This window comes from Erithacus rubecula (assembly GCF_903797595.1).
Source record: "Erithacus rubecula genome assembly, chromosome: 27".
NCBI classification, from domain to species: Eukaryota; Metazoa; Chordata; class Aves; order Passeriformes; family Muscicapidae; genus Erithacus; species Erithacus rubecula.
Window position 1 is genome coordinate 5,107,873 of NC_136679.1, and position 26,044 is coordinate 5,133,916.

The following is a 26,044-nucleotide window of genomic DNA, read 5'->3' on the forward strand; positions in this document are numbered from 1 at the left end:
CCCATGCCCCCTGCCCTCCCAGCCTGCCCCTGAAATAGCAGAGTGGTGCTGCCGGATCTCAGGGCTTCTCCCGCAGGAGGGAGAACTCCTGTCTGCTCGCTGGGAGCTCCACAAATGCAAGTTACAAGCTAAAAGTCTTCACTGTGCTCAAAGAAAAAACAGCAACTCCACCCCCTTCCAGCCTCCCCCCAGGCCCGCCTTCCTCCCCCCGCCCCACGTTCACCCTGCTGCCCACCCCTTCCCCACGATGCACGCCCCATCTCTGCCCTGCCACGGGTGCCTGCACCCACCCCTTTGCCACCCCCAGGTGGGGGCTGGCCCCTAAGGCCCTGCAAAGTGATACATAACTCATCCCTCCCTCCAGCCCTCCCACCTGCTCCCAAAAGCATCCTGCATGGTCAGTGCTGGCACATCAGCACTTGCATCCCAGACTGCTGCAGGTCCTTGCTCCCCCAAAGGCTCCTGCAAGCCTCAGGCCAGCACTGCTGTTACCAATCTCTGCTTGCTGCTTCGTGCCACCCACTCCTTCTCCAAGCAGCGTAGCCCAATCCAGCCAGTCCACCCCCAGCTCTGCTTGGTGATGCCTGTCCTGTTCCTCCAGAGAAGAGCTCAATCCAGCCCCTCTCTCCACCCAGTTCCTCTGGCTGGGTGCTTCTTCCTCAGGGCAAATGGTCTCCCCTTCCCACTTTAGCTTCCTCCAGAGGGGAGCTCTGTGCTGCACCCTGATCCCTGCCCTGTCCCCAGCTCTGGATCCCACAGCAGTGTCACTGCAGCATTCAGGGCAATTCACTCCATCACAGGCCCCTCAGCCCCACCAAGACAATCCCAGAGAAAGTTTCACCATCACTCCCCTCTCTGTGTCTGCATAAGCTCCCAAAGTAACACCACGAGTCAGGATGTCCAGCTTGTCAGGCTTACTCCTGCTCCTGCTCATCCCAGGGCTGTGCCCACAGGACTGCCATGTCCCAGCTTCCTGGCTTTGCCCTTTGACATTTGCCTGGAAATGTGTCTGGATGTCCCAGAGTAGCAGATCACCCCCAAAGCACAGTGTGAGAACCTTGCCCTGGTTTATCCATGTACATACTGCCTTGTTTCCTTTGCCCAGCTCTTGAGGGGATTTTAAAACAAAAATGAGGATTGATGAGTTGTAGCCAAATTCAGAAGCATGTGGCTGGCAGAGGGTATGGGCAGCTTGGTAGGGACAGTGTCATGATCTTCCTTTTGGGCAGCTGGGACCCCCTGCTCTGCTGCTGTGACTTTAGGGGCTCAGAACAGTTCAGTTCAGGGATTACTTGTTGCATTTTCCTCCTTTTTCTGCATTTGTCATTTCTTTCCAGGTTGCTGCTCACTCTGCCATGGCAGTTGCAGCAGAAGTTATGCAGTAAGGAGGAGAAAACCCTGCTGCAGAGAGCACCTGCTTGTCTTTTACCTGAGGGCCAGGAAAAATCCCACAGGAAATCAGCATCCCCAGGGCCCCAGCCTGCGTGCTACCAGACTGAAGGAGTTTCTGCTCCCTCTGGTGGCTCCAGTTCCAGCATCTCCCCTCCCAGCACACCCCAGCAGGGATTTGGGCTGCACTCATTGCTCCTGGGACACAGCCTGTGGTGATTGGTCAGCCAGGTCTCCCAAACCCTCGTGTGCTGGCTCCTGTCTTCATCCCACCAGGGAACTCAAAATCTGTAGCATCCCACTGCCTACTATGCAGTGCCTGGAGGTGACACTGTGGAATCTTGGAATGGTTTCAGTTGGAAGGGACCTCAAGTCATTCTAACCCCCATCATGGGCAAGGACATCTTCTGCTAGACCTGTCTAAACTGGCCTTGAACACTTCCAGGGATGGAACATTCACACCCCAGAGATGTTTTCAGGGCATGCAGCACCTTTTTGCAGTTTGCAGGGAAATTCCCCCCAGACGTGGTGGATTGAGTTCATTCTATCCTTGTCCTCAGGCAACACCAGCCCAGGAAGGTGAAGGCAGGTCAAATACTTAATTTTGAGACTTTTCCCTTTAGTGTTTTTGCACCATGCTGAGGGTATCACAGCCCATGCTGGGGAGGGGATTCCTGGCCACACAGAACTGCATGTCCTTTGGGAGCAGCAGCACTTGCCAGTTCAGGCAGCCAGGAGCTGAATGGGATGAATCCCTGATGAAGAGGGCCTGGGAGATTAGGGGCAGGCTGGATCTGGGGGTGTGCAGGGTCAAACAGGATGCCACAGTGATTTCTAGACAGTTAAGACTAATCTTCCTTTCCATGAAACACTCAGACACAGTCACAGAATGACATAGCACAACATATGGGAACAGGCAATTGTGTGAGCAGAAAGTCTCACATGATGGGAAAGGCCATATAGGCAGCATGTCCAGGCAGGAAAATATGAAATTTGGATGCCCTAAAACTGGCTAGTGGGATCTGCAGTGACACATGGCTCCAGGATCTGAGCAGGTCAAGACTGGAGCTGCCCAGAAAGAGGTTTGGGGTTTGTATTGATGTCTCAGCCAAGGAACAGCCCTTTTTGATATTGCATCAGGGTTGATTGTCCTAGTCCCCTTTGCCAAATCCTAATAACAAGCCCTGAGGAGGGAAGTGGATCCCAGGTGGACAGTGATCCCCACTGAGGAGGACAGCAGCATCCTCGAGATTGGTGGGGCTATGTGGAGAAGCAAAGAGGCACTGATACTTCTTTTAAAGCCAAGGAAAGCCCCCAGATCCTGAGGCAGAGTCTGTATCTCTACCTCATCCTCACAAAAACTGTCACGTCTCATGGACAGCTGCCAGCTCTGGGACAAGTGCTGTTATCCCATCTCCCAGCATGGGACTGTGGCTTTTGTACAGGTCTGTGCACATTGTCTGTAGACTCCAGGATGTGGCTGCAGCTCTTGGCACCCACAAACATTTGTATTCCACGGCTTGGTATTTCTGTGTGCTGGGTTGTCTTGACCCAGGGTTGTGTCATTACTGCCACCCAGTGGGAGAGATCACCCCAGGGAAATGACTCCAGCCCTTCTCTCCTTTTGCTTCTAAGGTGTATTCCAAGTGCCAGTTTCCCCAGCTCTGACTAGGACCCTGGTATTGCAGGGAGCAAGAGGTTTATGAATCCTTTCAAAGACACCCACAGGTAGTTCTGACGTTTCAGTGAGCATAGTCCCTATGCAGATCATAGTCCCTGGATTTGCTCAGCACAGGATCACTTACTGAGGACACAGAGGGGAAAAAACAATTCCAGTGAGAAGAAAATAAGGCCCAAATTATGTGACCCCAAGCTGAGCTTCCCTCCCTTTGAGATGTCCAGGTTTATATCCAAACTGCTGGTTCCACAGGTCCAGTTCCTGGCTGGGTCTCCCTCAGCTCCCAGCTCTGCATTAGCAGGGACATTCCCTCTCTAACGAGGGAACTGAGAACCCACACTTTTGTATTAGTGCGTATTTGCTCTATTTCTATTTAAATACTTGAACTCCAGCAGTTTAGACGGAGTTTAAGACCAGCTGCCTTTCAAGAGTTAATAAAAGGAAGGAGTGAGCACGATTTTGTAAGGAATTAAAGCCAGACGGAAGAGCCTATGGGAAAGAGGCTGTTACGAGCCCGGGGCTGCAGGTCACCAGTGCCGGGGGAGGACTCGCTGCCAGGGTTTATTCGGTCCCAGTTTAAGCCGAGGGAGTGCAAACCTCCAAAGCGGCTGACGGCAGAGCGGGCGGGGTCACTCCGGCAGCAGTTTCCTCCGGCCGCCCCACTCGCCATGTGTGTCATTCACCCAGCCCCATGATTCACCTCCTGGGCCGCTAAAATCCTCCAGCTGCTCCAGAGCTGCTGACCATCACTCGTGGTGGGGCTGGTCCGAGCAGACCCCCAGCCCGGGCCCGGAGAAGATGGGACAGCTCTCCGTGACACTCGGCATCCTGCTCTGCGCTGCTGGCAGCTGGGGTAGGTTTACTCTGTCGCTTCTGTCACTGGTTGCAGCCCTTCAGAGAAGATGTAGCCGTTACTTCTAAAATTCCCGAGGACTTTCTGCATTTCCCAGGGTCTGTGATTTCCTGGGAGAATCACTCGGAGGGGGAGCTGGCCGCCTGAGCTCCCGCATTCGAACCGCTGCTCAGGCTGCTTGGGCTTCAGCTGGGTCCGGCCCAGGAAGTTCTCATAGAGGGGGTAAAGGTATCAAAGATGTCTCAAGACATACTTTGGTGGGTTATTCTTACTGGATGTGGTGAGTTTATATCATCTACCTACTCTGTGTTTGGCTCTGGTTACTGGTTTGTAATGGAAGGACTGGGATGTGACTTGAGCTTCACCTTTATAAACAGAAAATTCACGGAGAAATCATGTTAGGTAATCCCTCCCTGTATCTGTACATTTTAAGGCCCAGGAAGTGGGTTGGGGGCTGCATTTATGTCAGCATTGCTGTCCTGTGTTGTTTTTCTCGTGTTATTTTTATGCTTTTCTTTAAGAAATCTGATTGCTGTCATCAGATGATCTTGGGAGAAATGTAGTTTGTATTTTTAAAAAGTTTTCCAACGTCAGAGGTCCATAAAAGCCTGGAAAAGCATTATTTCCTCCCCAGGTGTGATCCTAGGGCTCAAAGGAAATCTTGAAACTGCAGTATGGTGATTTATAAATCAGTCACATTGTTTTCAAGGCCAGACTTGGGGTTTGGAGTAACACTGTTGTCTAAAGTACTCTAGACTTTGGTGAATTCCCAGGAACAGCCTGAGGCTCTGATCTGTTGCTGAATGGAGCTGTCATCAGTGCAGGAGACAGGATAACCCCTGCAAGAGTCTGAGTTCATAGAGCTGCAGTTTGGGTCTGTACCCGTGATAACTCTGGTGCCTGTGGTCAGTTTGGGGTATCGCATTCCCAGGAAGATGCTGGCAGGAAGGGAGAGGCTCGAGAGAGTAAAGACCCCCAGAATGGCAGGGTGGGGATCGGCCAAGAAAGCCCAGATCCTTATCACTGAGTCAAACGGAAAGGCTGGAGAGGGTGTGGTTTGTACCTTTATCAACTGTCCTCAAATGTGCTTGTCCGGTTTTCTCTCTGCTCATTCCTGCTCAAGGTGGCAGAGGGGGAAAACAAAGTGTGTGGCTGCTCCTGCAGCACACAGAGGTCACTCCGAAGGCAGGCCGGGAATGAGTAATTTTCTCCCGTCGGGACGGGGTGATGCTGAGCCACAGACACAGTCTGGGGTGTTTCAAGGGCGTCACTTCCCTAAATTCAGTCCCGGTCAGGACGGGGCTTGGAGCAACCTGGTCTGGTGGAAGGTGTTCCGCCCATGGCACGGCACGGGGTGGAATTGGATAGGCTTTAAGGTCACTTCCAACCCAAAGCAGGCTGGGATTCCCTCCCTGCTTTCACCTCTCTCAGGGCCGCAGCTCTGCCCAGCCCCAGGTGGGTGGTTCCCATCATTCTGCACACTTTATCCCCATTTCCCTGTATTCCAGGATTGCTTTTTTCCAAAAGCTGGAGTCTTTAGGATCAGCTCGTTGTGTGGGAGGAGCTGCTATCATAGTTTAAAAATGCAGGTTTTGTACTTGGGTTTATTAGTTTTTATGGCTAGGGAAAAAAAAAAAAAAAACAAAACCAAAACAAAACTCCAAAGGTGGAAACAAAAACCTCACTAAAAAATAGAGAATTTGTCAGTATAGGCTGTACTGGGACAGTACCTTCTCACAGCCAGGCAGTGTCTGAGTCTGGGAAGGACTGCCAGGCACTCACAGGGCCAAAACCTGAGGCAGCATCCTCCCCATCTTTCACATCCTCCACCCCCTCCACATCCTCCACTTCTGCCCATCTATGCTTTTGTTCTGACACCCTCACAAGGTCCCTGCTCCCACAAAATCCTCACAGTACTGCCTTGCTGCATCCAGCCATGCAACCAGTGCTGATAATGCCAAAAAAGCAACATTTCCCCGTGGTGGGGGTGTGCACCTGCTCACAGCAGGAGCAGCCTCATGTTTGGATGGTCATAATTGCCTAGGCCCTGCTCCATCCAGCCCCATGGAAGTGCAGCCAAGAATGGCCCTGTACAGTGCTGGAGATTGGTTCCAGGGAAGGGAAGGGTCCTCCATCCCCAGGGAAGTGTCTTAGTCATGAAGTGATGGACAGACACCACAAGGACCACAGGGCTGTGTGCATCTGGGGGCAGATATACAGACCTCCATTAACTCCCCCAGGCAAAGCCACCAGCAATGGCATGATGGCACAATGTGACATGAGACCCCAGGGCAGCTTTGGGAATATCAGCATCTCTCCAACAGGGACTTCCCAGCTGTAGCCCCACCTGAGCCCATGTGCAGCTCCCCAGCCATGACAGTGCTCTGCTTGGGTCTGTGGCCTTCATTCCAAAATTCACCAGAAGACTGGATTTACATCCCCAGCAAAGAGAAGGGACACCAGATAAAGGACCCCTTTGAGGTGGCAGCAGAAGGAGAGGAAAGGAAACCACCAGGGTCCACAGGCTACAAACAGGCAGGAGGTAATTTGTAGCAAATGGTGAGGAGCAGATGAGCTCTCTTTAGCCCCAAGATCAGATTTCATGGCATGAGGAGGCATTCTGGGGCTCTGCCAGCAGATATGACCCTGGAATTCTCCACATGGAGTTTCAGTGGAACCTGGCTGGTCTTATTGAGACCAAGGGTAACACTGCACAGGGGAAACTGAGGCAAGGAGTGGCTGAGAGATTGGGTCAAGTCATAAGGAAAACCTGTTTGAGGCAGGATTTGGACTGGTGAGTCTCATGTCCCAGAGCTCTCATGGAGCCTTTGTCAGCTCTGCCCTTCCCCAGCAAGGTGGGTGCTGGGGCAGAGCCAGATGACTAAACCAGATAAAACCCAGCATGAGGGGACAAACCTCACACTGGCATCAAACAGGAGCCTGGACCAGGACTGTTGCTGGTGGCACTCAGTGCTGTAACTCTGGCTGAGCAGAGCTAAGCAGCCACAGTCATGAGCCAGCAGCCAGACATGGCCACTACATGAGGGATATGAGAGTGGAAAGCAGGGGTACTCCTAGCATTGGCACCTCTCCCCATCCTGAGCGAGGGGCTGTCGTGGAATCAAGGTATCAAGGCACCAGGGCTCCCCAGGGACCTGCAGGTCTGGAAGCTGTTTCCATGTTCAGGCAAGTGGCCCTAGCGTTGGCAGCTCTGAGCATTTAATCCAGAGCACCTGGAGCTGCCAGGGTTGTCTCTGTCCCCTGAGGGCTGTCAGGGCAGTCCCTCCCTGCTTCCCAGAGGGCTGAGCTGGCTCCCAGCTGCACAGCACAGCACAAATCCATGGCATGTGCTCTGGCTGCAGCCACTGGCACTTGGCAGGGCACAAGGGATTTCACATGGACGCAGCAGGAGCCAGCGAGACACGTGGGAGGTTTTGTTGACATTGCTGTTTTCAGAGAGCCCTTTGCTTTCCCTCTTCCTAGCCCTGTCCACCCAAGGATCAGTATTGCTGCTGGCACATTGCTGACGTGCAGGAAGCTCTGGAAACCAACCTCTCCTTCTTTTGGGCCATGTAACATTTAAAATCTGTCCCCTCCTCACATGGAGCTGTTTATTTTAGGGTATGACGAGAGCTCTGGGCACGGGTGCCATCCCAAAGCTTGTGCTAAGCAAGACATTTGGACTCAGCCTTTAGTTTAGTCTGGGACAAGTGGGAACTGCAGGTGTCAGAGGTGTGATGGGGACACCCTGGGGTGCATCCCTGAGTAGCTGCTGGTCCCTGGGACAGCCACAGCATGTGACACCCCTGTCGAATGGACATACATGCAGACACACACACACACAGGTGAGAACATGTGTGAACACTCCCTGGCTACATGCCAGCCTGCAGGAGAGCACAGTGCTATGGTTGTGGTTCTGCTCAAAGATCTGATATCATTGTTTCACCATTTCCTCTTTCTCCTTTGTGTTGCATTTCCTGTGGTTGTGGGACACTCTGAGAAACCTGTAGTCAATCTTGGGGGCACACAGGGCAGAGAGGAGGCTCTAGTGCCCACTGCTCCCTGCTGGCATCCCCCAGGCTGCAGTGTGCCCCAGCCAAGTGGGCACTTGGCTGCATTTTTCTCTGCCTGGGGAATCCAGAAACTGCTGAGATGCTTGTGCCCGAGAGGGAGGAAGAGGCAAGGGTAACACCACGGCAGCAATGTCCCAGCCACTTGTCAGATTGGCCATTGGCAGGAGGAACTGCAGGGCCACCCCTTCTGGTGTGTGTCACTGGAGGTGCTCCTGTCCCTGGGCTCCACGGGAATTTCATGGCCCTTGAATTCCCCTCAGGGGCTCACAGTCTCTGAGCTTCAGGACTGGTAGCAGCATGTGTGTCCCAGAGTCCCCACACTGACCGAGCCCTACCTTTGCCTGGGACATAAGTGCCAACCACCACCAGCCCATTTCTGGACTTGTGCTCTTTCACTGCCCTCCTTTCCCTGGATTTGAAGCTGAGCCAAGACCAGCCACTGAGTCTAGTGTCTGCTCAAGGTCACACCAACCACCCCAGGTCAAGGTGGTGGGAAGAGGCAGCTGATCCCTGGCAGGGCTGTGGGTACCACGCTGCACTCCTGGCAACCCTTTCCATTCTTGCTGCCCCAAAGTGTCTGCAGGGAGACACAAGGATAGATGAACCCCCTGCCAGGGGCCTTCACTCCAATGCCCATGTGATGCTGCAGGGGTGAGAGGAGCCTTTGAGGAGCTGGCAGGTAAGGAAAGATGCTCAGCCTTGGGTAAGATTAAACCCAGCTCATACCAGGCTGGGGAGAGCAAGGAGGCAAGATCCAGGGTTTACAGGTGGGAAAAGGGATAGAGAAGGGCCCTGTTGCAGCTCTGGCTGCTCAGATGCTGGTGGCTGAGTACATATGTGAGTTTGGGTTCTGTGGGCTGTAATTGCTCTGCTTTGCTGTTTCAGGGGGCAACATCTGCACCACCCGTGGGGTGAACTCCTGCAAGCAGTGCCTGGCTGTCAGTCCCCTCTGCGCCTGGTGCTCTGCTGAGGTAAGACCTGGGGGCTGAGCAGGACTGAAGTACATCCCTGAGAAGGGCAGGGGATGTAAAGGAAGGGAAGAACTTTTGGGATTAGTCTAGATTACAGCCACAAGCTCAGTCTCTATCTGTTCTGTTCCCACTGTATCTGAACAGATTCCTTGGTGGCACCTGGCTCAGACCCTGGCTCAAGGCACTTGATGAGTGGGCATTGCTTCTGCCCTGCTCTAAAAATATGCCCCTTATATGGGTGTGTTGGTGGGAGCTACATTGAGCTGGCTGGGAAATTGTGGTTTTTCCACTTGGAATTCACTTTATCTTTCAAATAATGTACATTTAAAAACTTAGTTTATTTTAGGTTTGCTTCTTGGAAACCTGTTGAAAAGTTCTGGCTGAAGGAGCCTAATTAGTTCCTGAAAGAGCTGAAAAGGGAAGTGGGCCTAGAATGCCTGGTAGACTAATTTAAAATGCTCATTAGAAGGTAGGGGCTGGGTTTTAAAGCCTTTTTTTCATTGGAAATAAGGGAGAAGAAGACAAGGTGCCTAGTTTTGATTACTGAGCTAAAGTGGATATGAGTGCTGAGCTGTGGCTCTCAAATCATCCTGTTTGGGTCAGTGAGAGCCAAGCAGATCTGCCACATTCCACTCCAAAAATACTGCCCTGGGGGTTAATCCATTGGGTAAGAGGATGGAGTTTCGTAAGGGGATGGCAGAGGAGCCCCAGGGCAGAGCCAAGAGAGATGATGGGGCTGGAGAGAGGTGATGAAACCTTCTTCAAGGCTTTCCTCGCTTTCTCCTTCTCTATCCTTGAAGACCAACTTCAGTCAGCTGCAACTGTGCCCTTAGTGCCCACTGGGACTTGGAAAAGACCTGGGAAAAGTGATCCAAGCTGGAAAACACGGGTGGATCATGCCAGCAATGGTCTAATGCTTTGGGATCAATGCATATCCGGAGGGGAGGCCTCTGGCTGGCTGTGCCTGTCAGATCTGACTCTTGGCATGTGGTGTGAATAAAGATATTTGTGCCCACCTTATCTCCTGCAAGGAGTGGCTGAAACAAGCAGCTTGATAAGGGGCCTGGCTTCCCTCTCCATCCCTGCACCGAGGGGAATGGTGGCAGGGCTGGGCTCCTCCTTCCCAGCGCCAATCCTGGGCTGCACTGGTGGCTTGACAGTGCAGTGGGAGCTGTGATGGGCTTTTTTTTCCTCCAGATCAGCAAAGGTTTCCAAAAAAGGAAATATTTCCAGTACTGCTCCGAGCTGTGCTCCCTGGCAGACACAAGAGCGAGGGAGCCGTCCTGCTGTCAGACCCAGCCCCCAGAGAGCCAGGCTGTGCACTCTGCTCAGCAACTCTGCCTCCAACATCTGCACCACATTGTCTTAATTTAGCAAATGAGGGTTTTTCTGTGGGTTTGTTTCATTTCCCTGGGATGGGAGAGGTTTCTGATACTGCACCCCCCCTGTTTTTAAAGGGACGGCCCTCATATTTGTACTCCTGCTCTCACTACAGCCCTTTTCCACTCACACTGCCTTCTCAAGGAGCCTGGGGTGATGAGTTATTCCTGCTCTGTCCTGGGTTTGGATTGGAGAAGGATTTCACTGTGGTTTCTTGTGATCACTGACCCCCCCTGGGTATTGATGCAGAGCATAGTTGGGTTTTATTTATTTTTCAGAAACCTTGGTCACTCTTACCAATAAATAGATGTTCTCATCTGCCTTTTTGGAAAAAGCCAGCCATGCTGTAACACTGAAACATATCTCTAAAATCCTTCTGGAGATTGCTGTGACAGATCCTTCAGGGTCTCATCCACCCAAAATGTCACCCACACTAGGCCTCTTGAAGGCCAGACTGGACCAGATTTGGATGTTAGAGAAGCTGCTGGAAGGTTTTAGCTTAATTTGTGGAGATATCTGTGCTCTGAGCACTCCCAAGAGCTCTCCTGTAGAGAAGCTGATGCTGCATGTGGTTGTGTCCAAGATGAAAACAGAGATGCCCTGGGGAATATGCAAGTTCCTGCAGACTCCCACCCTTGGAGCTCAGGGATGGAACTGGCTCTGCCAGAGCCCTGTCTGACCCTGCCCTCACTAATCAGCTCTGGAGGCAGCAATTGGCATAAAATAATCAGGTTTCCCATTCTGAAGGGAGCATGAGCAGATGTCCATTCTGCAGTAGGACAGAAGACAGGGAGAGCTTCCCTTTTCTGGGAAGGGCTGTGGGATGGCTGGGATAGAGAGGGGGCACATGTCTGCCCACATCTCCGTGTGGGAAGCTGATGTCATCATGTCTGTGCTGACAGGGAATAGTTTCTCATGGATGAAATCCCTGTGCTTTGTCACCAGCAAGCTTGGGCTGCCTCTGGGTCACTCCTAACTAGGGCTGTGCCCCAGGTGTTGGGTCAGGAAAGTGGCAGAGTCTGGGGTCAAAAACAGACTGGGCACTGCCAGGGCCTTGCAGCCAAATGTCCCACTTGTGCAGTAGTTTTTGTTGTCGGGGGCGCCCCTGGAAGTCTTGAATCAGTCACTATATTTGGGGCTCCAAAGAAAGGGGAAGGATGCAGCCCTGGGGTTAAACAGTTTTTCCATGGGAATCTCACAGCAAGAATGATGCTGCTAATCCCATAAGGTGCCATGAGGCCTCTGAGGTCCTGGGAGCTCCCTGGTATTTCCAGGTATCACTGAGCACCATGGTTAAAACCCACCTGCCCAACATGCTTTTCACCCACATATTTTTCCAGTGATTTCCCTGACTGGGACAGGAATTTACATGATGATTTATGAGATCTGGAATGAACCAGCCACCCCTTCCCACAGCAGGGATCCCTGTGGAGTGAGCTTGTGGGTGGGTGGGTGGGTGGGTGGGTGTAAGAGAGCTAAACTGGAGGGATGACTGTCCTCCTCTCTGTCAGCACACCATCCAGGCAGGGGCAGGGTTGGAACATGCCTGCTGATGTATTTTTTGGCTATCGCTTGGCCACTGTTTCCAGAGGGCCCTGGGCCAGCCAGGGCCTCCTGACACCATTTGTGTCTTTCTGCTTGTTTGCATAAAACACACAAATCCATCCCTGGGTTCAACCAGCCTGAACCCAGAGCAGTTGATATCCTGCATGGGAACCTTTCCAGCACTGGAAGGCTCAGCACTAGATTCCAGCATGCCAGGAGCAGAAGGCCACTGAACCAGCCCCACCAGGACCTCTGCCACTTCCCTTTGCTGCAGGAAGAGACTGTGGTGGTCCTCTGTTGGAGGACTGCAATGTGGAAAGATTTGGGCTGAGGGAGAGAGATAAAGAATCCCTTTGGAGGGGAAAGCGGGTGTTGCCTGAGCAGGAACGTGAGGCAGCAGATCACAGCAGTGTTGGGCTGGGAGAGAAATTCTTCCCATATTTGTCTTCGTAAGCAACCAGAGGAATAGGAACCCTTCTGAATGTTCTGTGATAAGGATGAGGAGCCAGGGTATTTCTAGGAAAGGAGGGACAGGGCTGGACCTCACCATGACTCCACACTTTCTGCTTCCTGTCCTTGACAGGCTCTTCAAGGCTTTCCCCACAGCCCCAGTGCCTTTGCACTCTTTCACTCCTTTTTTGGTGCTCCTTTCCCCGGTTGGCTCTGTCCATTAGGAAGGTGGAGAGCTGGAGATATGTCTGATCCACTTCCAGACAGGAACTGAGCACTGCTCTGTGCAATGAGCTCACCCACTGGACACACTCCTTGCTCATGGCAGGATTTCTAAGGGCCCATGTTGGAAAAATGGGGGGAAAAGGTCTTTTGTCAATGTAATAAATAATTTTAAAAGTCCCACACTGCCTCCACCCAGCTAGCCATGTTTACATCCTGCTGCTCCCTCCTCCAGCCATCCCAGAGAGACAGGATTTCCTTTTAGCTCTGCCAAAACCCAAACCTAAGACTCCAGCTGCCAGGAGTCAGGAGGAGGTTGGCAGGGATGTGTTATTCATCATTCCTTGGCAAGGGCTGATGGGCTCCTGGTCTGAAGGCAGCAGAGACTGTGTGCCCCAAGAAGCCTTTGAGCTGGTCTGGAGTTAGGTGTGATAAAGCAGGGGCTCTCCAGGGAAAAGGTGAGGGCCTTTCTCCTTCTCCCAGCACAGTCCTGGGAGGCTCCTGACCATGTCCCTCCCTCGCAGGTCTGGGCACAGTCGACCCCTCGCTGTGACCTGCGTGCCAACCTCCTGCACAATGGCTGCACACAGGACCACATTGAGTCCCCCAGGAGCAGTGTCACCATCCTGGAGAACCGGCCCCTCAGCAACAAGGGCTCGGGGGGCTCCACCACCACCCAGATGAGCCCGCAGAGAATACAGCTGAACCTGCGGCCAGGTACGAGCCCCCAGACTGCTGTAAGAAGTGGGGGATGCAGTGGGAATAAGCCAAAGGGCTCAGGCACTGAGTGAGCCATCACTCTACCTCACTGGCCAAGGTAGTCTCATGTCCTTCAAGGTCCAGGCCAGGCCGGTGGCATCACAGAATCCTCCAGAACATGTCTGATGGGTAGCTGAGCTGTCTGATCACTGTTCATTCTCTTGCCTCAATCCTGAGGTATTTGATCATAGGAAAGGATGCAACTTCAACAATGCATGGGGTATTTTATGAAGCCATTCAGCCCTGAGGCCCTGCTGCTGTGCTCAGAATGCCTGGGTGGAAATCAGCTCATATCTAACAAGCTGCGGAGCAGCTGGCAGGGTTGGGCTGCCACCAGATCCCTGTAATTTCCCAGGCTCTGCTCAGCCAGGCAGACTGGAGCCAATTAACTGCTCTGGTCCTTTGCCAGCATCCAGGAGTTTCAAGGATGCCAGGCAGGAGGAAAAGCTACCAGGCACGTGGCTTCTGTGCACATCCCTGGGCATGGCCAGGAGGAGGCCTGCCCTATTGGAAAGACAGCAGGCAGAGGAATCTCCACACAAAGGGGACATGGAGCTACTAAGTGGCCCTTGTTCTCTTTAGGTCTAAAGGCAGTTGTCAGGAGGCAGCTGGGTGTGCTGTAAATGCCTGTTCTTGTGAGAGACCCCCAGCTCGATACCATCTCTGCCAAACCAAGAAGGTTTGGGACAAGTCATCTACCTCGAAAATCACAAAGGATACAAGGAGGACAGGTCACAGCTTGTGTCTCACAAGCTGAGAATCCTCATGGTTTCAGTTCAGTGAGGACAAACAGCTGCTCTCTAAGGATGAAAATCGGACCCCTGGCTCCATAGTGGGGTCCCAGCACAGCTGGAGAGGGAGCTTTTCAGGCTATCATAAATCTTGAAACTTTCTTCATCCTGAAAGAATGTGGCGTGAAGATTTAGATGGAAATGTGAAAAAAGTAATAATTTAAACTCAGTTAAGGCCTTTTTTTCTCAACATTTGAGGTGTTCCAACAAGGCTACAGGTGTGCCCTGGCTTATGTTTCAAAAAAAAATTTCAAAGATCAGAAGAAAGGACCTGTATCTCTTAAAAAGGCAGAAAGAAAAGGTCAACCCTAAGTGTTATCAGTTGTTTTTTTTTCAGTACAAAAGTCATCAAAACTGGGTTTCCCAGAAGGTTCTAGAAAGGAGATTTTTGTTTCAATTGAAAATGTTTCCCCAAAATTTTCTCAGAAGGGGCTGGGAAAGCCAAGAGGAAAGGAAAGAAAAGGGGATGGGGAAGGGCACAGAAAACAGTCAGAGTCCTTGGACACAGAGAAGTCTGAAGCAGCCCTGCAGCCTGTCTTATGATCCCTTTAAGACCTACTGCCCACACACAGGGAGTTTCCCTCACTCCATCCAGCTGTTCCTGTAGGATATCTTGGGAGGTCAGCCCTGGACAGGAAGATCAGCTCCAGTCCTGGCACTGAGAGGTTAGAACAGGAGCCATAACCCTCATCTGCCATAGAATTCCAGAGTAGTTTTGGGGTTGGAAGGACCTTGAAGACGATGCTGCTCCATTCCCTGCCATGGGCAGGGACACTTTCCACTAGACCAGGTTGCTCCAAGTTGAATCCAAACTGGCCTTGAATACTTCCAAGGGGTACACATCACATCTCCTTGTGCAAGCACCTAACTAAGGGCTTTGCCCCTCTATCTAAGAATGATGCTGTCCTCCTAGAAGCTTTAAGCATCCCCTTTGGTTCCTGTTGGCCCCTTCCCCCAGTCCTGTGCTGAGCCCCCCTCCCCATTCCAGGGGACGAACTCTCACTCCACTGCCCTGTCCCTTTGCAGATGACTCCCAGGTCTTTCATGTCCAAGTGCGTCAAGTGGAGGATTACCCTGTGGACATCTACTACCTGATGGACCTGTCCAACTCAATGAAGGATGATCTGAGGAACATCCAGAACCTGGGCACAAAACTGGCCAGTGAGATGCGTAAGCTCACCAGCAACCTACGCATCGGCTTCGGGGCCTTTGTGGATAAACCCATTTCCCCCTACATGTACATATCTCCTCCAGAAGCCATCAAGAACCCTTGCTATGAGTAAGTCCAGGTTGGGGGAGTCCTGAGAGGGCCAAAAGTTGATGGGACACCACCGCAGTGTGGCTGAAAATCCACATCACTTGGTGAAGAATTGCAGCCCATAGAAAGGACCTGTGTTTGAGAGGTTCTTGAAAGGTTGTCTCCCATAGGAAGGACAACAGACTGGAGCAGGGAAAGAGTGTGAGGAGGTAGGAATAGCAGAGGTGTTAGGAACTGAATTCATTCCCCATTCCCTGTTTCCTTGTGCTACTAGGTGGGGGGTAGGCAGAGAATTCAGGAGTAAAGTTGAGCCTGGGAGGAAAGGAGGGGAGTGGAGAAAGTGGGTGCCTGATTCTGGACACAGTTTAAACCTGGGTGCAATCTGTATTCTGCTGGCACAAGGAGGAGGAGCAGGTCTAAACTAGAAACATCGTTATCACGAAAGCTCTTAAGGGAAAAAAAATTAAATCATTTTTCAAAAGAAATGTTGAGGCTGGAAGAAAATGACTCCTAAAAATCTTAGCAGGATTGAGGCTGGGAGCTAACCTGAGCCCAGCATCCCTAGAACATTAATTTTATTGGAAAGATCCTTCATCAGCCTCAGGCTCTTGGGCAGTGGGTCCCTCCAGCACATCCTGCGCAGGACCGTGGGATGTGGGATGGCTGCAGGGCAGGGAGGGGAGCTGGAAGAGCCCGGTGAGCCCTGTGCCCTGAGTGCTCTCCTCCTGCAGGATCGGGGAAACCTGCCTGCCCATGTTTGGGTACAAACACGTGCTGTCGCTCACGGATGAGGTGACTCGCTTCAACGAGGAGGTGCGAAAGCAGAGCGTCTCCCGGAACCGCGACGCGCCTGAGGGCGGCTTCGACGCCATCATCCAGGCCACCGTGTGTGATGTAAGGGCAGGAAAAGCCTGGCTGGACCAGGTGGGACCAGCCAGTCCCTCCAGGATGTGATTATAAGTCTTGTTGAGTTGTTGTGTGACTGATTCCTGGAGAGGTGAACATTCAAGTGAGACATTTCTAGCCCAATAGCCAAGGGAAGAGCAGGACTCTCACAGGATCATGACAGGGGAGAGGAGCAGAGCAGATGCTCGGGAACAATCCCATGTCAGCCCTGCAGTGACCAGTCCAGAAGGGACAGCACCTCCTGTGCCCTCACCTTGCTTTTGCTGGAGGTGTTGCATCCCTGAGTTATTAGCCACGTTGATTAACACTCTAACCAATTAAAATTCATTTTTCATCTACAAGTAGCCCATACCCACCTTCCAGATTCCACACTCCCACTGCGCTTCCCTGGGAGAGCAGTTGCCTTGGTTCCCTATGCAAAGGTTGATCTCTAAGGCCAAGCCATGACCCCCTGGCACAAAGGCAGCAGTAGGGTGCTGGCACATGGGACTGCCCTCAGCATGTGCTGACACATGACTGAGAGCTGCCTTTCACTTCAGGAAAAAATTGGCTGGAGGAATGATGCTTCCCACCTGCTCGTCTTCACCACGGATGCGAAAACCCACATTGCGTTGGATGGGCGGCTGGCTGGCATCGTGCAGCCCAATGATGCCCAGTGCCACATCGACAAGGATAATTTCTACTCTGCCACCACCACACTGGTAAAGCCTGACCCAGGAATAGGGTTGTGGAGCCCAGAGGGGTGGGAAAAGTGTTTCAGCCATGGCTGGAGAACACAATGGAGACCAAGTCAGGGGGCTATTGTTCCTAGGCTATATCTCTCCTCTTCCCCAGGACTATCCCTCTCTGGGTCTGATGACTGAGAAACTTTCACAGAAGAACATCAACTTGATCTTTGCTGTGACAGATACGGTTGTTGGCCTCTACCAGGTACGAGCTGCTTTGCAAAGCCACCTTCTGGGGATCTGGTGGGCCATGGGTGGCTGGACATGGCTTCTCCTGTCCTATCAAAGCTCCCATGTGCCTGGATGGGGTTTGGCCCAACTGTGGCACATTTACCCATCACAAACAGATACTGTTTACAATATTCCTTCAGAACTACAGTGAGCTGATCCCAGGCACAACCGTGGGCACCTTGTCCAGAGACTCCAGCAATGTCCTGCAGCTCATAGTGGACTCTTATGGGGTGAGTGTGCAGTATGATGGCTCTACCACACACACCATCTCCCTAACAAAACAACTACTGCTTCCCACTGCCAGCAACCCACACAGATTTATCAGCTCCCCCAGCCCCAAGCATCCTCCTTGGACCAGCTGTGGCATCTGCCTGCACCCATGTATTCAGGCACACCCTGTGTGGGAGATCACTGTGTTCACCGCCTGTCCCTTCCTGTCTTGAAGACTTTCCCCTGTAGAGAATGACACAGCTGAGTCTTGAGAAAGACTTGGGGCACTTGGTTCCTTTCTCATGTGCATCACTGTGAATCATTGTGGTGTTGGGGAAGGGGAGAACCCTCCCAGGGCTGAGCCCTGCCCAGACTGTGCTGAGTCTTCATCAGTCCTCTCTCCTCCCCTAGAAAATCCGCTCCAAAGTGGAACTGGAGGTGCGTGACCTCCCTGAAGAGCTGTCCCTGGCCTTCAATGCCACCTGCCTCAACGACGAGGTCATCCCTGGGCTCAAGTCTTGCATGGGGCTCAAGATTGGGGACACGGTGAGGATCCTGCTCGTGGGCTTGGCTTTTCTCCCCTCTACATAGCAGCACTTCCAGGTCACCCGTTGCTCTGCACCAACACCATCTGCTTGTCCCACAGCCTCCCAGGTGACATGGACCTGGAATCTCAGAACTAGAGAGAGAGAGGTCAAGCAGGGTGGGTGCAAAGAGGAAAATGCTTTTTTGAATCTGCTGAATGCAGACTCTTGTGATGTCCCTGGGCTGCTGCCTACAGGGCATGGTAACCTGGAATCATTTGGGTTGAAAAAGCCCACTAAGACCATCAAGTTCAACCACTAACTGATCTCTGACAGGTCCACCACTAAGCCCTAAGCACCATAACTACAGGTTTTTTGAACACTTCCAGGGACAGTGATTGTACTACTTCCCTGGACGGCCTGTACCAGTGCCTGACAAACCTCTCAGTGAAGAAATTTTTCCTAATATTGAATCTAAAATTTGCCTGGTTACTGTGGCAGGCACATTCTCTGGCCCACATTGTTCTGGGATAGCTTTGATGAGCCCAAAGAGACCTGGTGGGTCCCATTTCTGAGCTCCTTAAGCCAGGGCACAGACCGGACATCTGGACATACTGACATCCAGACACACACCTTTGCCCTCCAGGTGAGCTTCAGCATCGAAGCCAAAGTGCGGGGCTGCCCCCAGGAGCAGCAGAAATCCTTCACCATCAAACCTGTGGGCTTCAAGGACAGCCTGACAGTGGTGGTGAACTTCAACTGCGAGTGCTCCTGTGAGAGGCACGCCGAGGCCGGCAGCCTGTCGTGCAGCCGGGGCAATGGCACGCTGGAGTGCGGCGTGTGCCGCTGCAACCCCGGGCGCCTGGGCTCGCACTGCGAGTGCTCGGAGGAGGAGTACAGCCCCTCCCAGCAGGACAACTGCAGCCCGGGGCCGGGCCAGCCCCTGTGCAGCCAGCGCGGCGAGTGCATCTGCGGGCAGTGCGTGTGCCACAGCAGCGACTTCGGCAAGGTCACGGGCAAGTACTGTGAGTGCGATGACTTCTCCTGCGTTCGCTTCAAGGGCCAGATGTGCTCAGGTGAGTTCTGGGCTTGGCAGGGAGGCATCTGGGGGATGTTTAGGCTGCCTGAGATCGTGGGCCAGGGAGACACCAGTCAATTTGGGGCTTGTCCCTTGAGTTGTCCCCACCTCTGGCTTGTTCAGCCGTGGATCTCCCTGGACCAGCCCTGGTTTGAAGATGCCAGGAGAATTACTCCCTTTTTGGCCGCTGATACCATCTCCTGTGCCTAAGAGCTGGGAATGGGGATGGACTAGAAGGTTAAAAAGGAGGTCTGGTGGGGACCAAGCAATGCAGCTCTGGGGTGCACAGGGCAGGGACCTTGCTTGAACCACAGCTCAAACACATCAGAAGTACTGCTCTGCAGGAGGAGACCTTAGGGTAGAGGGAGAGGAGTGGGGAGAGCTGGGTTTTATCCTCCACTGGTTCTGGAAGACTTCCTATTGGCAAAAATGTTGAGGAAATAAATCCTCCTTCCTGGCTGGACTTACAGCATCTTCCCTCCTGAATAACTATCTCTTCCACATGCTCCCAGACTCCCCCTCTCCACTGCTCTTACTACTGAGAAGAGAGGACCAGGTCCTTGGGTTCTCTGGGTCTCCTTCCAGGAAGAAGCTTTTCTCCAGAATCCCCATCCCAACAGCAGTTCCAAATGTCCTGATATGCCAGGGCCTGTTACCCACCAGGAACCTTAATTTAAGGTTCTTTCCACCTGTACCTTCAGTAAATACTGAAGATCTGAGTGAATCGCAGTTCTCTGCCCATCTCCTATATTTAAGAGCTGTGAGAAAGGTGACAGTGCCTAGGAACAGGGCATGAAACTGTGGCACATCATCTCCAGGAGCAGAGAACTCCAAAACTGATTCAAGGGGGGAATGGGAGAGGGGTAACCATCCCCATTCATAATCCCAGCTTCCCTCTGTAAGCCCAGGATAGGTGGCCACTAACAGAGTGCCAAAAAAAGCCACCACTTTCCTGCTGAAATACCCAAAATCCCCAGTAAAACATCCATGGCCAAAGCTGATTCCATTCCACTGAAGCCCAGCCTGGGTGAGGTGAAACCTGGGACCAGATAACACTTGATCCTTGCTCCTTGATGTCCCCAGATTGAGTTTTTGGGACCCCACCTGCCCCTCAGGCCAACTTCATGGCTCACACTGCCTCTGTGTTGCTCAGATTAATCTTTTATCTTAACAGCCTGATGATAATGGAGGTGGAAATGCTGGGTTTCCCCTACCCTGAGTAGTCAGTGTCCTCAAGGCGCCTGTTCCTGTTTGAACAAGGGCTGCAGGTCCCCAGGATGGGTGAAGGGCAATGATGAAGAGTTGCCCCTGGCCAGGATGGGTTGTTAATTAACCTGAACTCTCTGACCCTGTTGATCCACTTCTCCCCAGCCTACCAGTCTACTTCCTGCCTTGTCACCCAGTGTGGCACTATTTTCCTGTGACTCAGCCCTAGTTCCTCATTAATGGGGTTACACATTTATTTCACATGCCGATGCCTCAAGGGCATAGCCAGGACGGTGCCCAGCTGATCCCCCACCTGGAGCAGCATTCCCAGCATGTGCCACTGTGCTCAGGGCTTAGGACAGGTCAGCACGTGCAGCTTCACAGTATTTCTACCACTTACTGTGTCTCATCTTTGAGCTGGAATCAAACTACAATCCAAACAGCTCCAGGGTTTGGCAGGATTTGAGCATACCTTTCTGTCTGTCTGATTAAACCAGTCTCGGTGAGCATGTGTTGGGCTTTTCCCAGCAGTCAGCTTTCCCTGTCTGGTCCAGATCTGAGAAAGAGTGAGAGCTTTGACTAGATGTCCTGACTCAATCTTAAATTCAAAGCCACAGCCAGAAACTGACTTGCTCAGAGACAGGTCTGATGGAGCATCTCCAATTGCTGCTGCTGGAGTTGGGGCAGCTCAGCCTGAAATGTGGGAGTTTGTTCTTGCTTGGGTGGGATAAGAGGAGTGCTGGGGACATGCTGAAGGTCTGGTGTGAACTGGTCTGTGTCCCACCCCAAGGACAGTGCAAAGGAGTTGTCCTAGGTGGCTGGTCTGCCTTGCCATGCCCACAGATACTGAGCTGCCACTCCGGGTCATAGGCATCCATATTGGGAATTGCTAACAGGCTCTGTCGGGACACTTAGAATTCTGATGCCTTTTGGTTGTCCCCAGGCCATGGGCAGTGCAGCTGTGGGGACTGTCTGTGCAACTCAGACTGGACAGGAGACTATTGCAACTGCACCACGCGCACCGACACCTGCATGTCCAGCAACGGGCTGGTGTGCAGCGGCCACGGCTCCTGCGTGTGCGGCCGCTGCGAGTGCACCCAGCCCAGCTCCTACGGAGACACCTGCGAGAAGTGCCCCACCTGCCCAGATGCTTGCACCATCAAAAAGTGAGAGACAGCAGAGGTCTGGGACAGGTCATACCACACTGTGGGCTGGCAGAGAGTTGAGATAGGTCGTATTCCACTGGGGAGCTGGCAGAGAGCTGGGAAGGGTCATATACCATCATGGAGCTGGCAGCACTGGTGGTAGGAACTCTCACTATCTGCAGCTTGGTAGGGTTGGGGCTGCTGGGATTTCCACAACCTGAGACTGAAAGGTGTGACAGTTTCCCGAGGAGAGCATGCAGAAGCTTATAGTACCTCCCTCCTCTTCCACAGAGATTGCGTGGAGTGCAAGAAGTTTGAGCGGGGAAAGCTAATGGAGCAGCAGTCCTGCAGCCGCCTGTGCCGTGATGAGATTGAGACCGTGCAGGAACTGAGTAAGAGGAGACCCAACCCCTGCCCTAGCACCTGGAAATCCAGGGGGCTGTGTATGCCACATGCTTTTCCTCTGTGTGTGCACCCCTCAGCATGGGAGCTCTGAGCCTCTCCCTCTGGCAGGTGACAGGGGCAAGGATGCCATGAACTGCACCTATAAGGACGAGAATGACTGTGTGATGAGATTTCAGTATTACGAGGACTCCAGTGGCAAGTCCATCCTCTACGTCATTGAGGAGCCTGGTAAGACCCAGCTGCCATGCTTAGGCTGGGGGCTGCAGAATGCACTGTGCTGGGTTTATTTGAGGAACAGAGGGATGTTGAGTGCCCTTTGTACCTCCCACTCCAGCCAGGCTCACGGGGCAGCATGGGGCTGAGAGGGATTAAAGAACTTCTTTGTTCCCTGCTCAGTGCCACTGGGGCCATGATTTCCTGCCTCTCAGGTATCACATTTCCTAAGTTATTTCCTCTAGTTATCCCCTCATTGAGGCCAAGGATGGGGAATCAACCTTCCCACTGCCCTGATCCTGTGTCTGATTTTATGGGGGTGTTTTTTCTTGGGAAGCAGATAAGAGAAGGCTCCCATCAGCAGTCCTGGGGTTTCCACTGACCTCAGCTGAGCTTGGGCCTGTGTGGCTGCAGATCCTTCAGAATTAGGGCCATGAAGCCAGCCACCAGCTCTCACTGCAGCTGTCTGCCATGGGCAGGGTACAGCCTGTACTCCCCAGACCCACAGCCAGACAGGAGAGGAGAGGCAGACAAGGGCTGAGGTGTCCCTGGGCAGTGTGCAGGGGGAGCAGGAGCTGCAGAGGCTCACACTGGATCTTACTGCCCCCATTTGTCAACTCAGTGTTGACACAGCCAGAGGCCAGGGTGGGGTGTCATTGGGCTGATTGGTTGGGGCAAACTTTCACAAGCACAAGCATTTGGTCTCTGGTGTCATCCTCCCATGGTGGATGAGACTTGTGGTGGCCCTGATCTGGCTCCAGGCTTGGGTTCAGGCCCCCACCCTACATACAGGTGCTCAAGTATTTTGGCACAGGTGCCCCATGGATGGGATCCTCCTTCCAGAGCTTGCTATGCTCAGGGTGGAGGCTCCTGCTTGCTGGCAGAGGAGAAAAATGTCCTCCTGATACTAAAGGAGCTCCATGTACCCATGGCCAGGTAGTCCCAGAGCTGCTTTAAGTTGCCCTGGGGATGCTGAGGCCCTCCCCCCAGCCCTGCCCTTTTCTCTGTTTCAGACTGTCCAAAGGGGCCAGATGTCCTGGTGGTCCTGCTCTCAGTGACAGGGGCCATCCTGCTCATCGGCCTCGCTGCCCTGCTCATCTGGAAGCTCCTCATCACCATCCACGACCGCCGCGAGTTCGCCCGTTTCGAGGAGGAGAAGGCCAGGGCCAAGTGGGACACGGTGAGGAGCACTGGATTGTATGCTAAGCAGGAGTCCCAAAATTCCACAGGCTCTGGCTTGAGGGATCCAGATCCCAGTGCTCCCAGCATGAGAGCCCAGCTGCTATCTGTGGTCCCGTGACATGGTCCTTAAGGACTGGCTTGTCCCATTCCTCTCTAAGCCTGGGACAGTGTCCCAGGCAGGACTCAAGGTGACACTGCCAGCCAAGACAGCCCTTCCCTCAGCCCAGTGTGGTCCCAGGGGCTGTGCACAGCTGATAGGAAATGTCCTAGAGGATTTTCCCACCTCCAGCATATCCAAAGCACTTGTCAACAGCACGACCCCCTTACTCACTGCTCACATCAGTGTTTCCATCCCATGAGTGAGGCAGAAGGTCCTTCCTGCCATGGGATGCTGGAAACCACTGAGGAACCCAGAGCACAAGGGAGGGGGCTGGGACAGCACCAGTATCTCTCCCTCACCTCTCTTCCATCTTCTAACCCCCCCAAAAAGTGAAGGGATGGTGTAGGGTGGCTGGGATGGGATGGGATGGGGAGCTTTTTCAAGAGGTCCCTCTCCTCCTGAGCTCCTGCTGCTTTTCCTTTGCTCCACAACAGCTTTTCCTTATTTTCCCCCTGAAACCCCCTGAGCCATTAAACTGCTCATCCAAAGCCTTAGTGGAGACAGGGATCCACCACTCCATGCTGAGACAGTTACCTCAGATGTTAAGTAGAACAAATGCTGATGCCAAGCACAAAGTGATGATGCTCTTTCTCATCCTCCTTCTTCCTCCAGACCCATAACCCTTTATATAAAGAGGCCACATCTACCTTCACCAACATCACATACCGTGGGAACATGTAAGGATGCCACATCCAGCACTGGCCAAGGGATCAGCTGAGGATCCATGGGATGTCCTGGAATCCAGTTTACAGAAGAGCTTGTTTGTGTCTGCCTGTGTGAATGACTGCATGTAATTTAACAAGTCCCTGACTGCCTCCAAACCCTCTTGTCTGTCACCCCACTATAACTGCAGGGATGTGCTTTCCATGGCAAACTTCAGTCTTTACCTCAGCGGGTTGCTCGCAAAGCCAGCAGCCCCTCCATACACTGAACACAGAGATGTGGCATGATCTCTGTCAGTCTGTGAACTCTTCGGTGCTCATCAGGCCAAGGGCATTTCAGGAGCAGCTGCTTGAACCACATGCTGAGCTGTGCTCTCCTCCCCCACCTGTGCTGATGAAGCACTGCCCACTTGGAGTCCCCTTCTGCACTGGTCTCAGTTCCTCTGGGCATAGGGACCTTCTCCTTTGGGACAGGGCAGCTGCCAGGCAGGAGCCATCACTGGCTTTGGGGATTCAGGACACTGCTTGAGCAGCCCAGCAGGTCTTTTCTTCTTGCAGTCGTATGTCATTGGTGCTGCTGTGACCCGGGGTGGTAAAAAGCTGTGTCCCACAAAACAGTGCCCTCCCTCACTCCCTCCAGTGCATTCAGTCTATACCACCTGCCAACTCTGTGTAACATCAGCTGTGCTGGTACCAGCTGCACCCTGGCTCAGCCCCTGGGATGGTGCTGAGCTCCTCCTGTCTGTCTCCACTGTCCCCATGCCACAGCTCACATGGATGTGCAAGCAGCTGCTTTAGGAGGGTCATGACACCTGATATCCCTTGAGCCTGGCCACCTTTCTCCCCTTGCTATGTTTTTTGGACTGTGTAACTGCACCAACCCTGGACTTCTGTGTAGCTCAGGGTTCCAGAAGAGCAAGCAGGGCTCAGGCTATGTCCTGCTGCCTGGGGCTGTGTGTCACTCCTGGAGGAATACAAAGAGCTGTCCTGGGGCAGTGCTGGGCTGTAACAGTGCTGCTGCCTGGTTCCTGCCCTGCAAGAACACAATGGCTCAATTCTCCTCAGTTGCCCCAAAAAGCAACAGTGACCTTGTTCCCAGCGCGGGGTTGGCCTCAATGGCCCAGCAGCATGTTGACTGAGCTGGTGATGGTCCTATGTCCCTGATCCCTGGCTGGCCTGTCCCAGCAGTGTGGGAGCAGGGACAGTGGTTGGTGCTGGGATCTGGGTCTGAGCCCTGGAGGAGGGCGGGGGATTGATGGGGAGCACCAGAGTGTCAGTGATTCACATTACAAAAATAAAAATAGTAACAAAACAAAAGAAAAAAAAAACAAAAAACAAAAAAACAAACAGAAAAACCTCACCACACTCAGACTACTATCAGAGTTGTCCCCAGCCTGTGCCCAGGTTTCTACCCTGAGGGCAGCCCCTGACACCCCAGCACAACTAGGGAAGCTGGTTTGAGATTAGATGGGTTGAAGGATAGCAGAACCAGGGCAAGCAGAGCTGTTGGCCCCCCATGGGGGTCTCTGCTCTGTTACTGGTTCCCTCCTCAGAGTCAATAACCAGTTGGGGGGGCACAGGGTGGGCCAAAGCTGGCTACAGACTATGGTATTGGCAGCACGTCACTCCCTTGCAAGTGGAGTGAACCCCAGCATGCCACATCCTGCTTGCCTGGGTCTCTGACACCCCAAGCACACCCCGGGGTGCCAAGTGCTCCCAACCCACACTGTATACAGGCACCTTGCACAGTGTTTGGTGTCCCCAGCCGTGCCATGCAGGGGCTCAGTGGATGATTCCAGCACCCAGGTGGAATCTAGGCTTGAGTTGACGTAGCCCAGCTTGGTTTGGCCCCAGGAGGAGCAATTTGTCTGCCGGTGGTCCCAGGGAAATACAAAGGCAAAGGCAGCGCTTAGATGCAACATGAAGAAGCAGGATGAGCCCCCCCCCCCCCCCCCCCCCCCCCCCCTCAGAATGCCTGGGGCTGCTTCCACTGGAGAAACCTCAACGATTCCACATATACCAGGCAGG

At 53.0% G+C, this 26,044-nt stretch overlaps 1 protein-coding gene across 1 annotated transcript; it reads left to right on the forward strand.

The window, feature by feature from the left end:
- The first annotated feature begins 3,674 nt into the window (after window positions 1–3,674).
- ITGB3 (integrin subunit beta 3) lies at window positions 3,675–25,854 on the forward strand. Its single transcript, XM_079327656.1, has 15 exons — window positions 3,675–3,920; window positions 8,879–8,964; window positions 13,086–13,278; window positions 15,138–15,390; window positions 16,101–16,263; window positions 16,815–16,976; window positions 17,110–17,205; window positions 17,372–17,461; window positions 17,853–17,987; window positions 18,612–19,041; window positions 21,193–21,415; window positions 21,686–21,786; window positions 21,908–22,027; window positions 23,026–23,192; window positions 23,967–25,854. Exons 1-15 carry the CDS (start codon window positions 3,866–3,868, stop codon window positions 24,033–24,035), a joined length of 2,343 nt encoding a protein of 780 aa, XP_079183782.1. The 5' UTR covers window positions 3,675–3,865; the 3' UTR covers window positions 24,036–25,854.
- The last annotated feature ends 190 nt before the right edge of the window (window positions 25,855–26,044 follow it).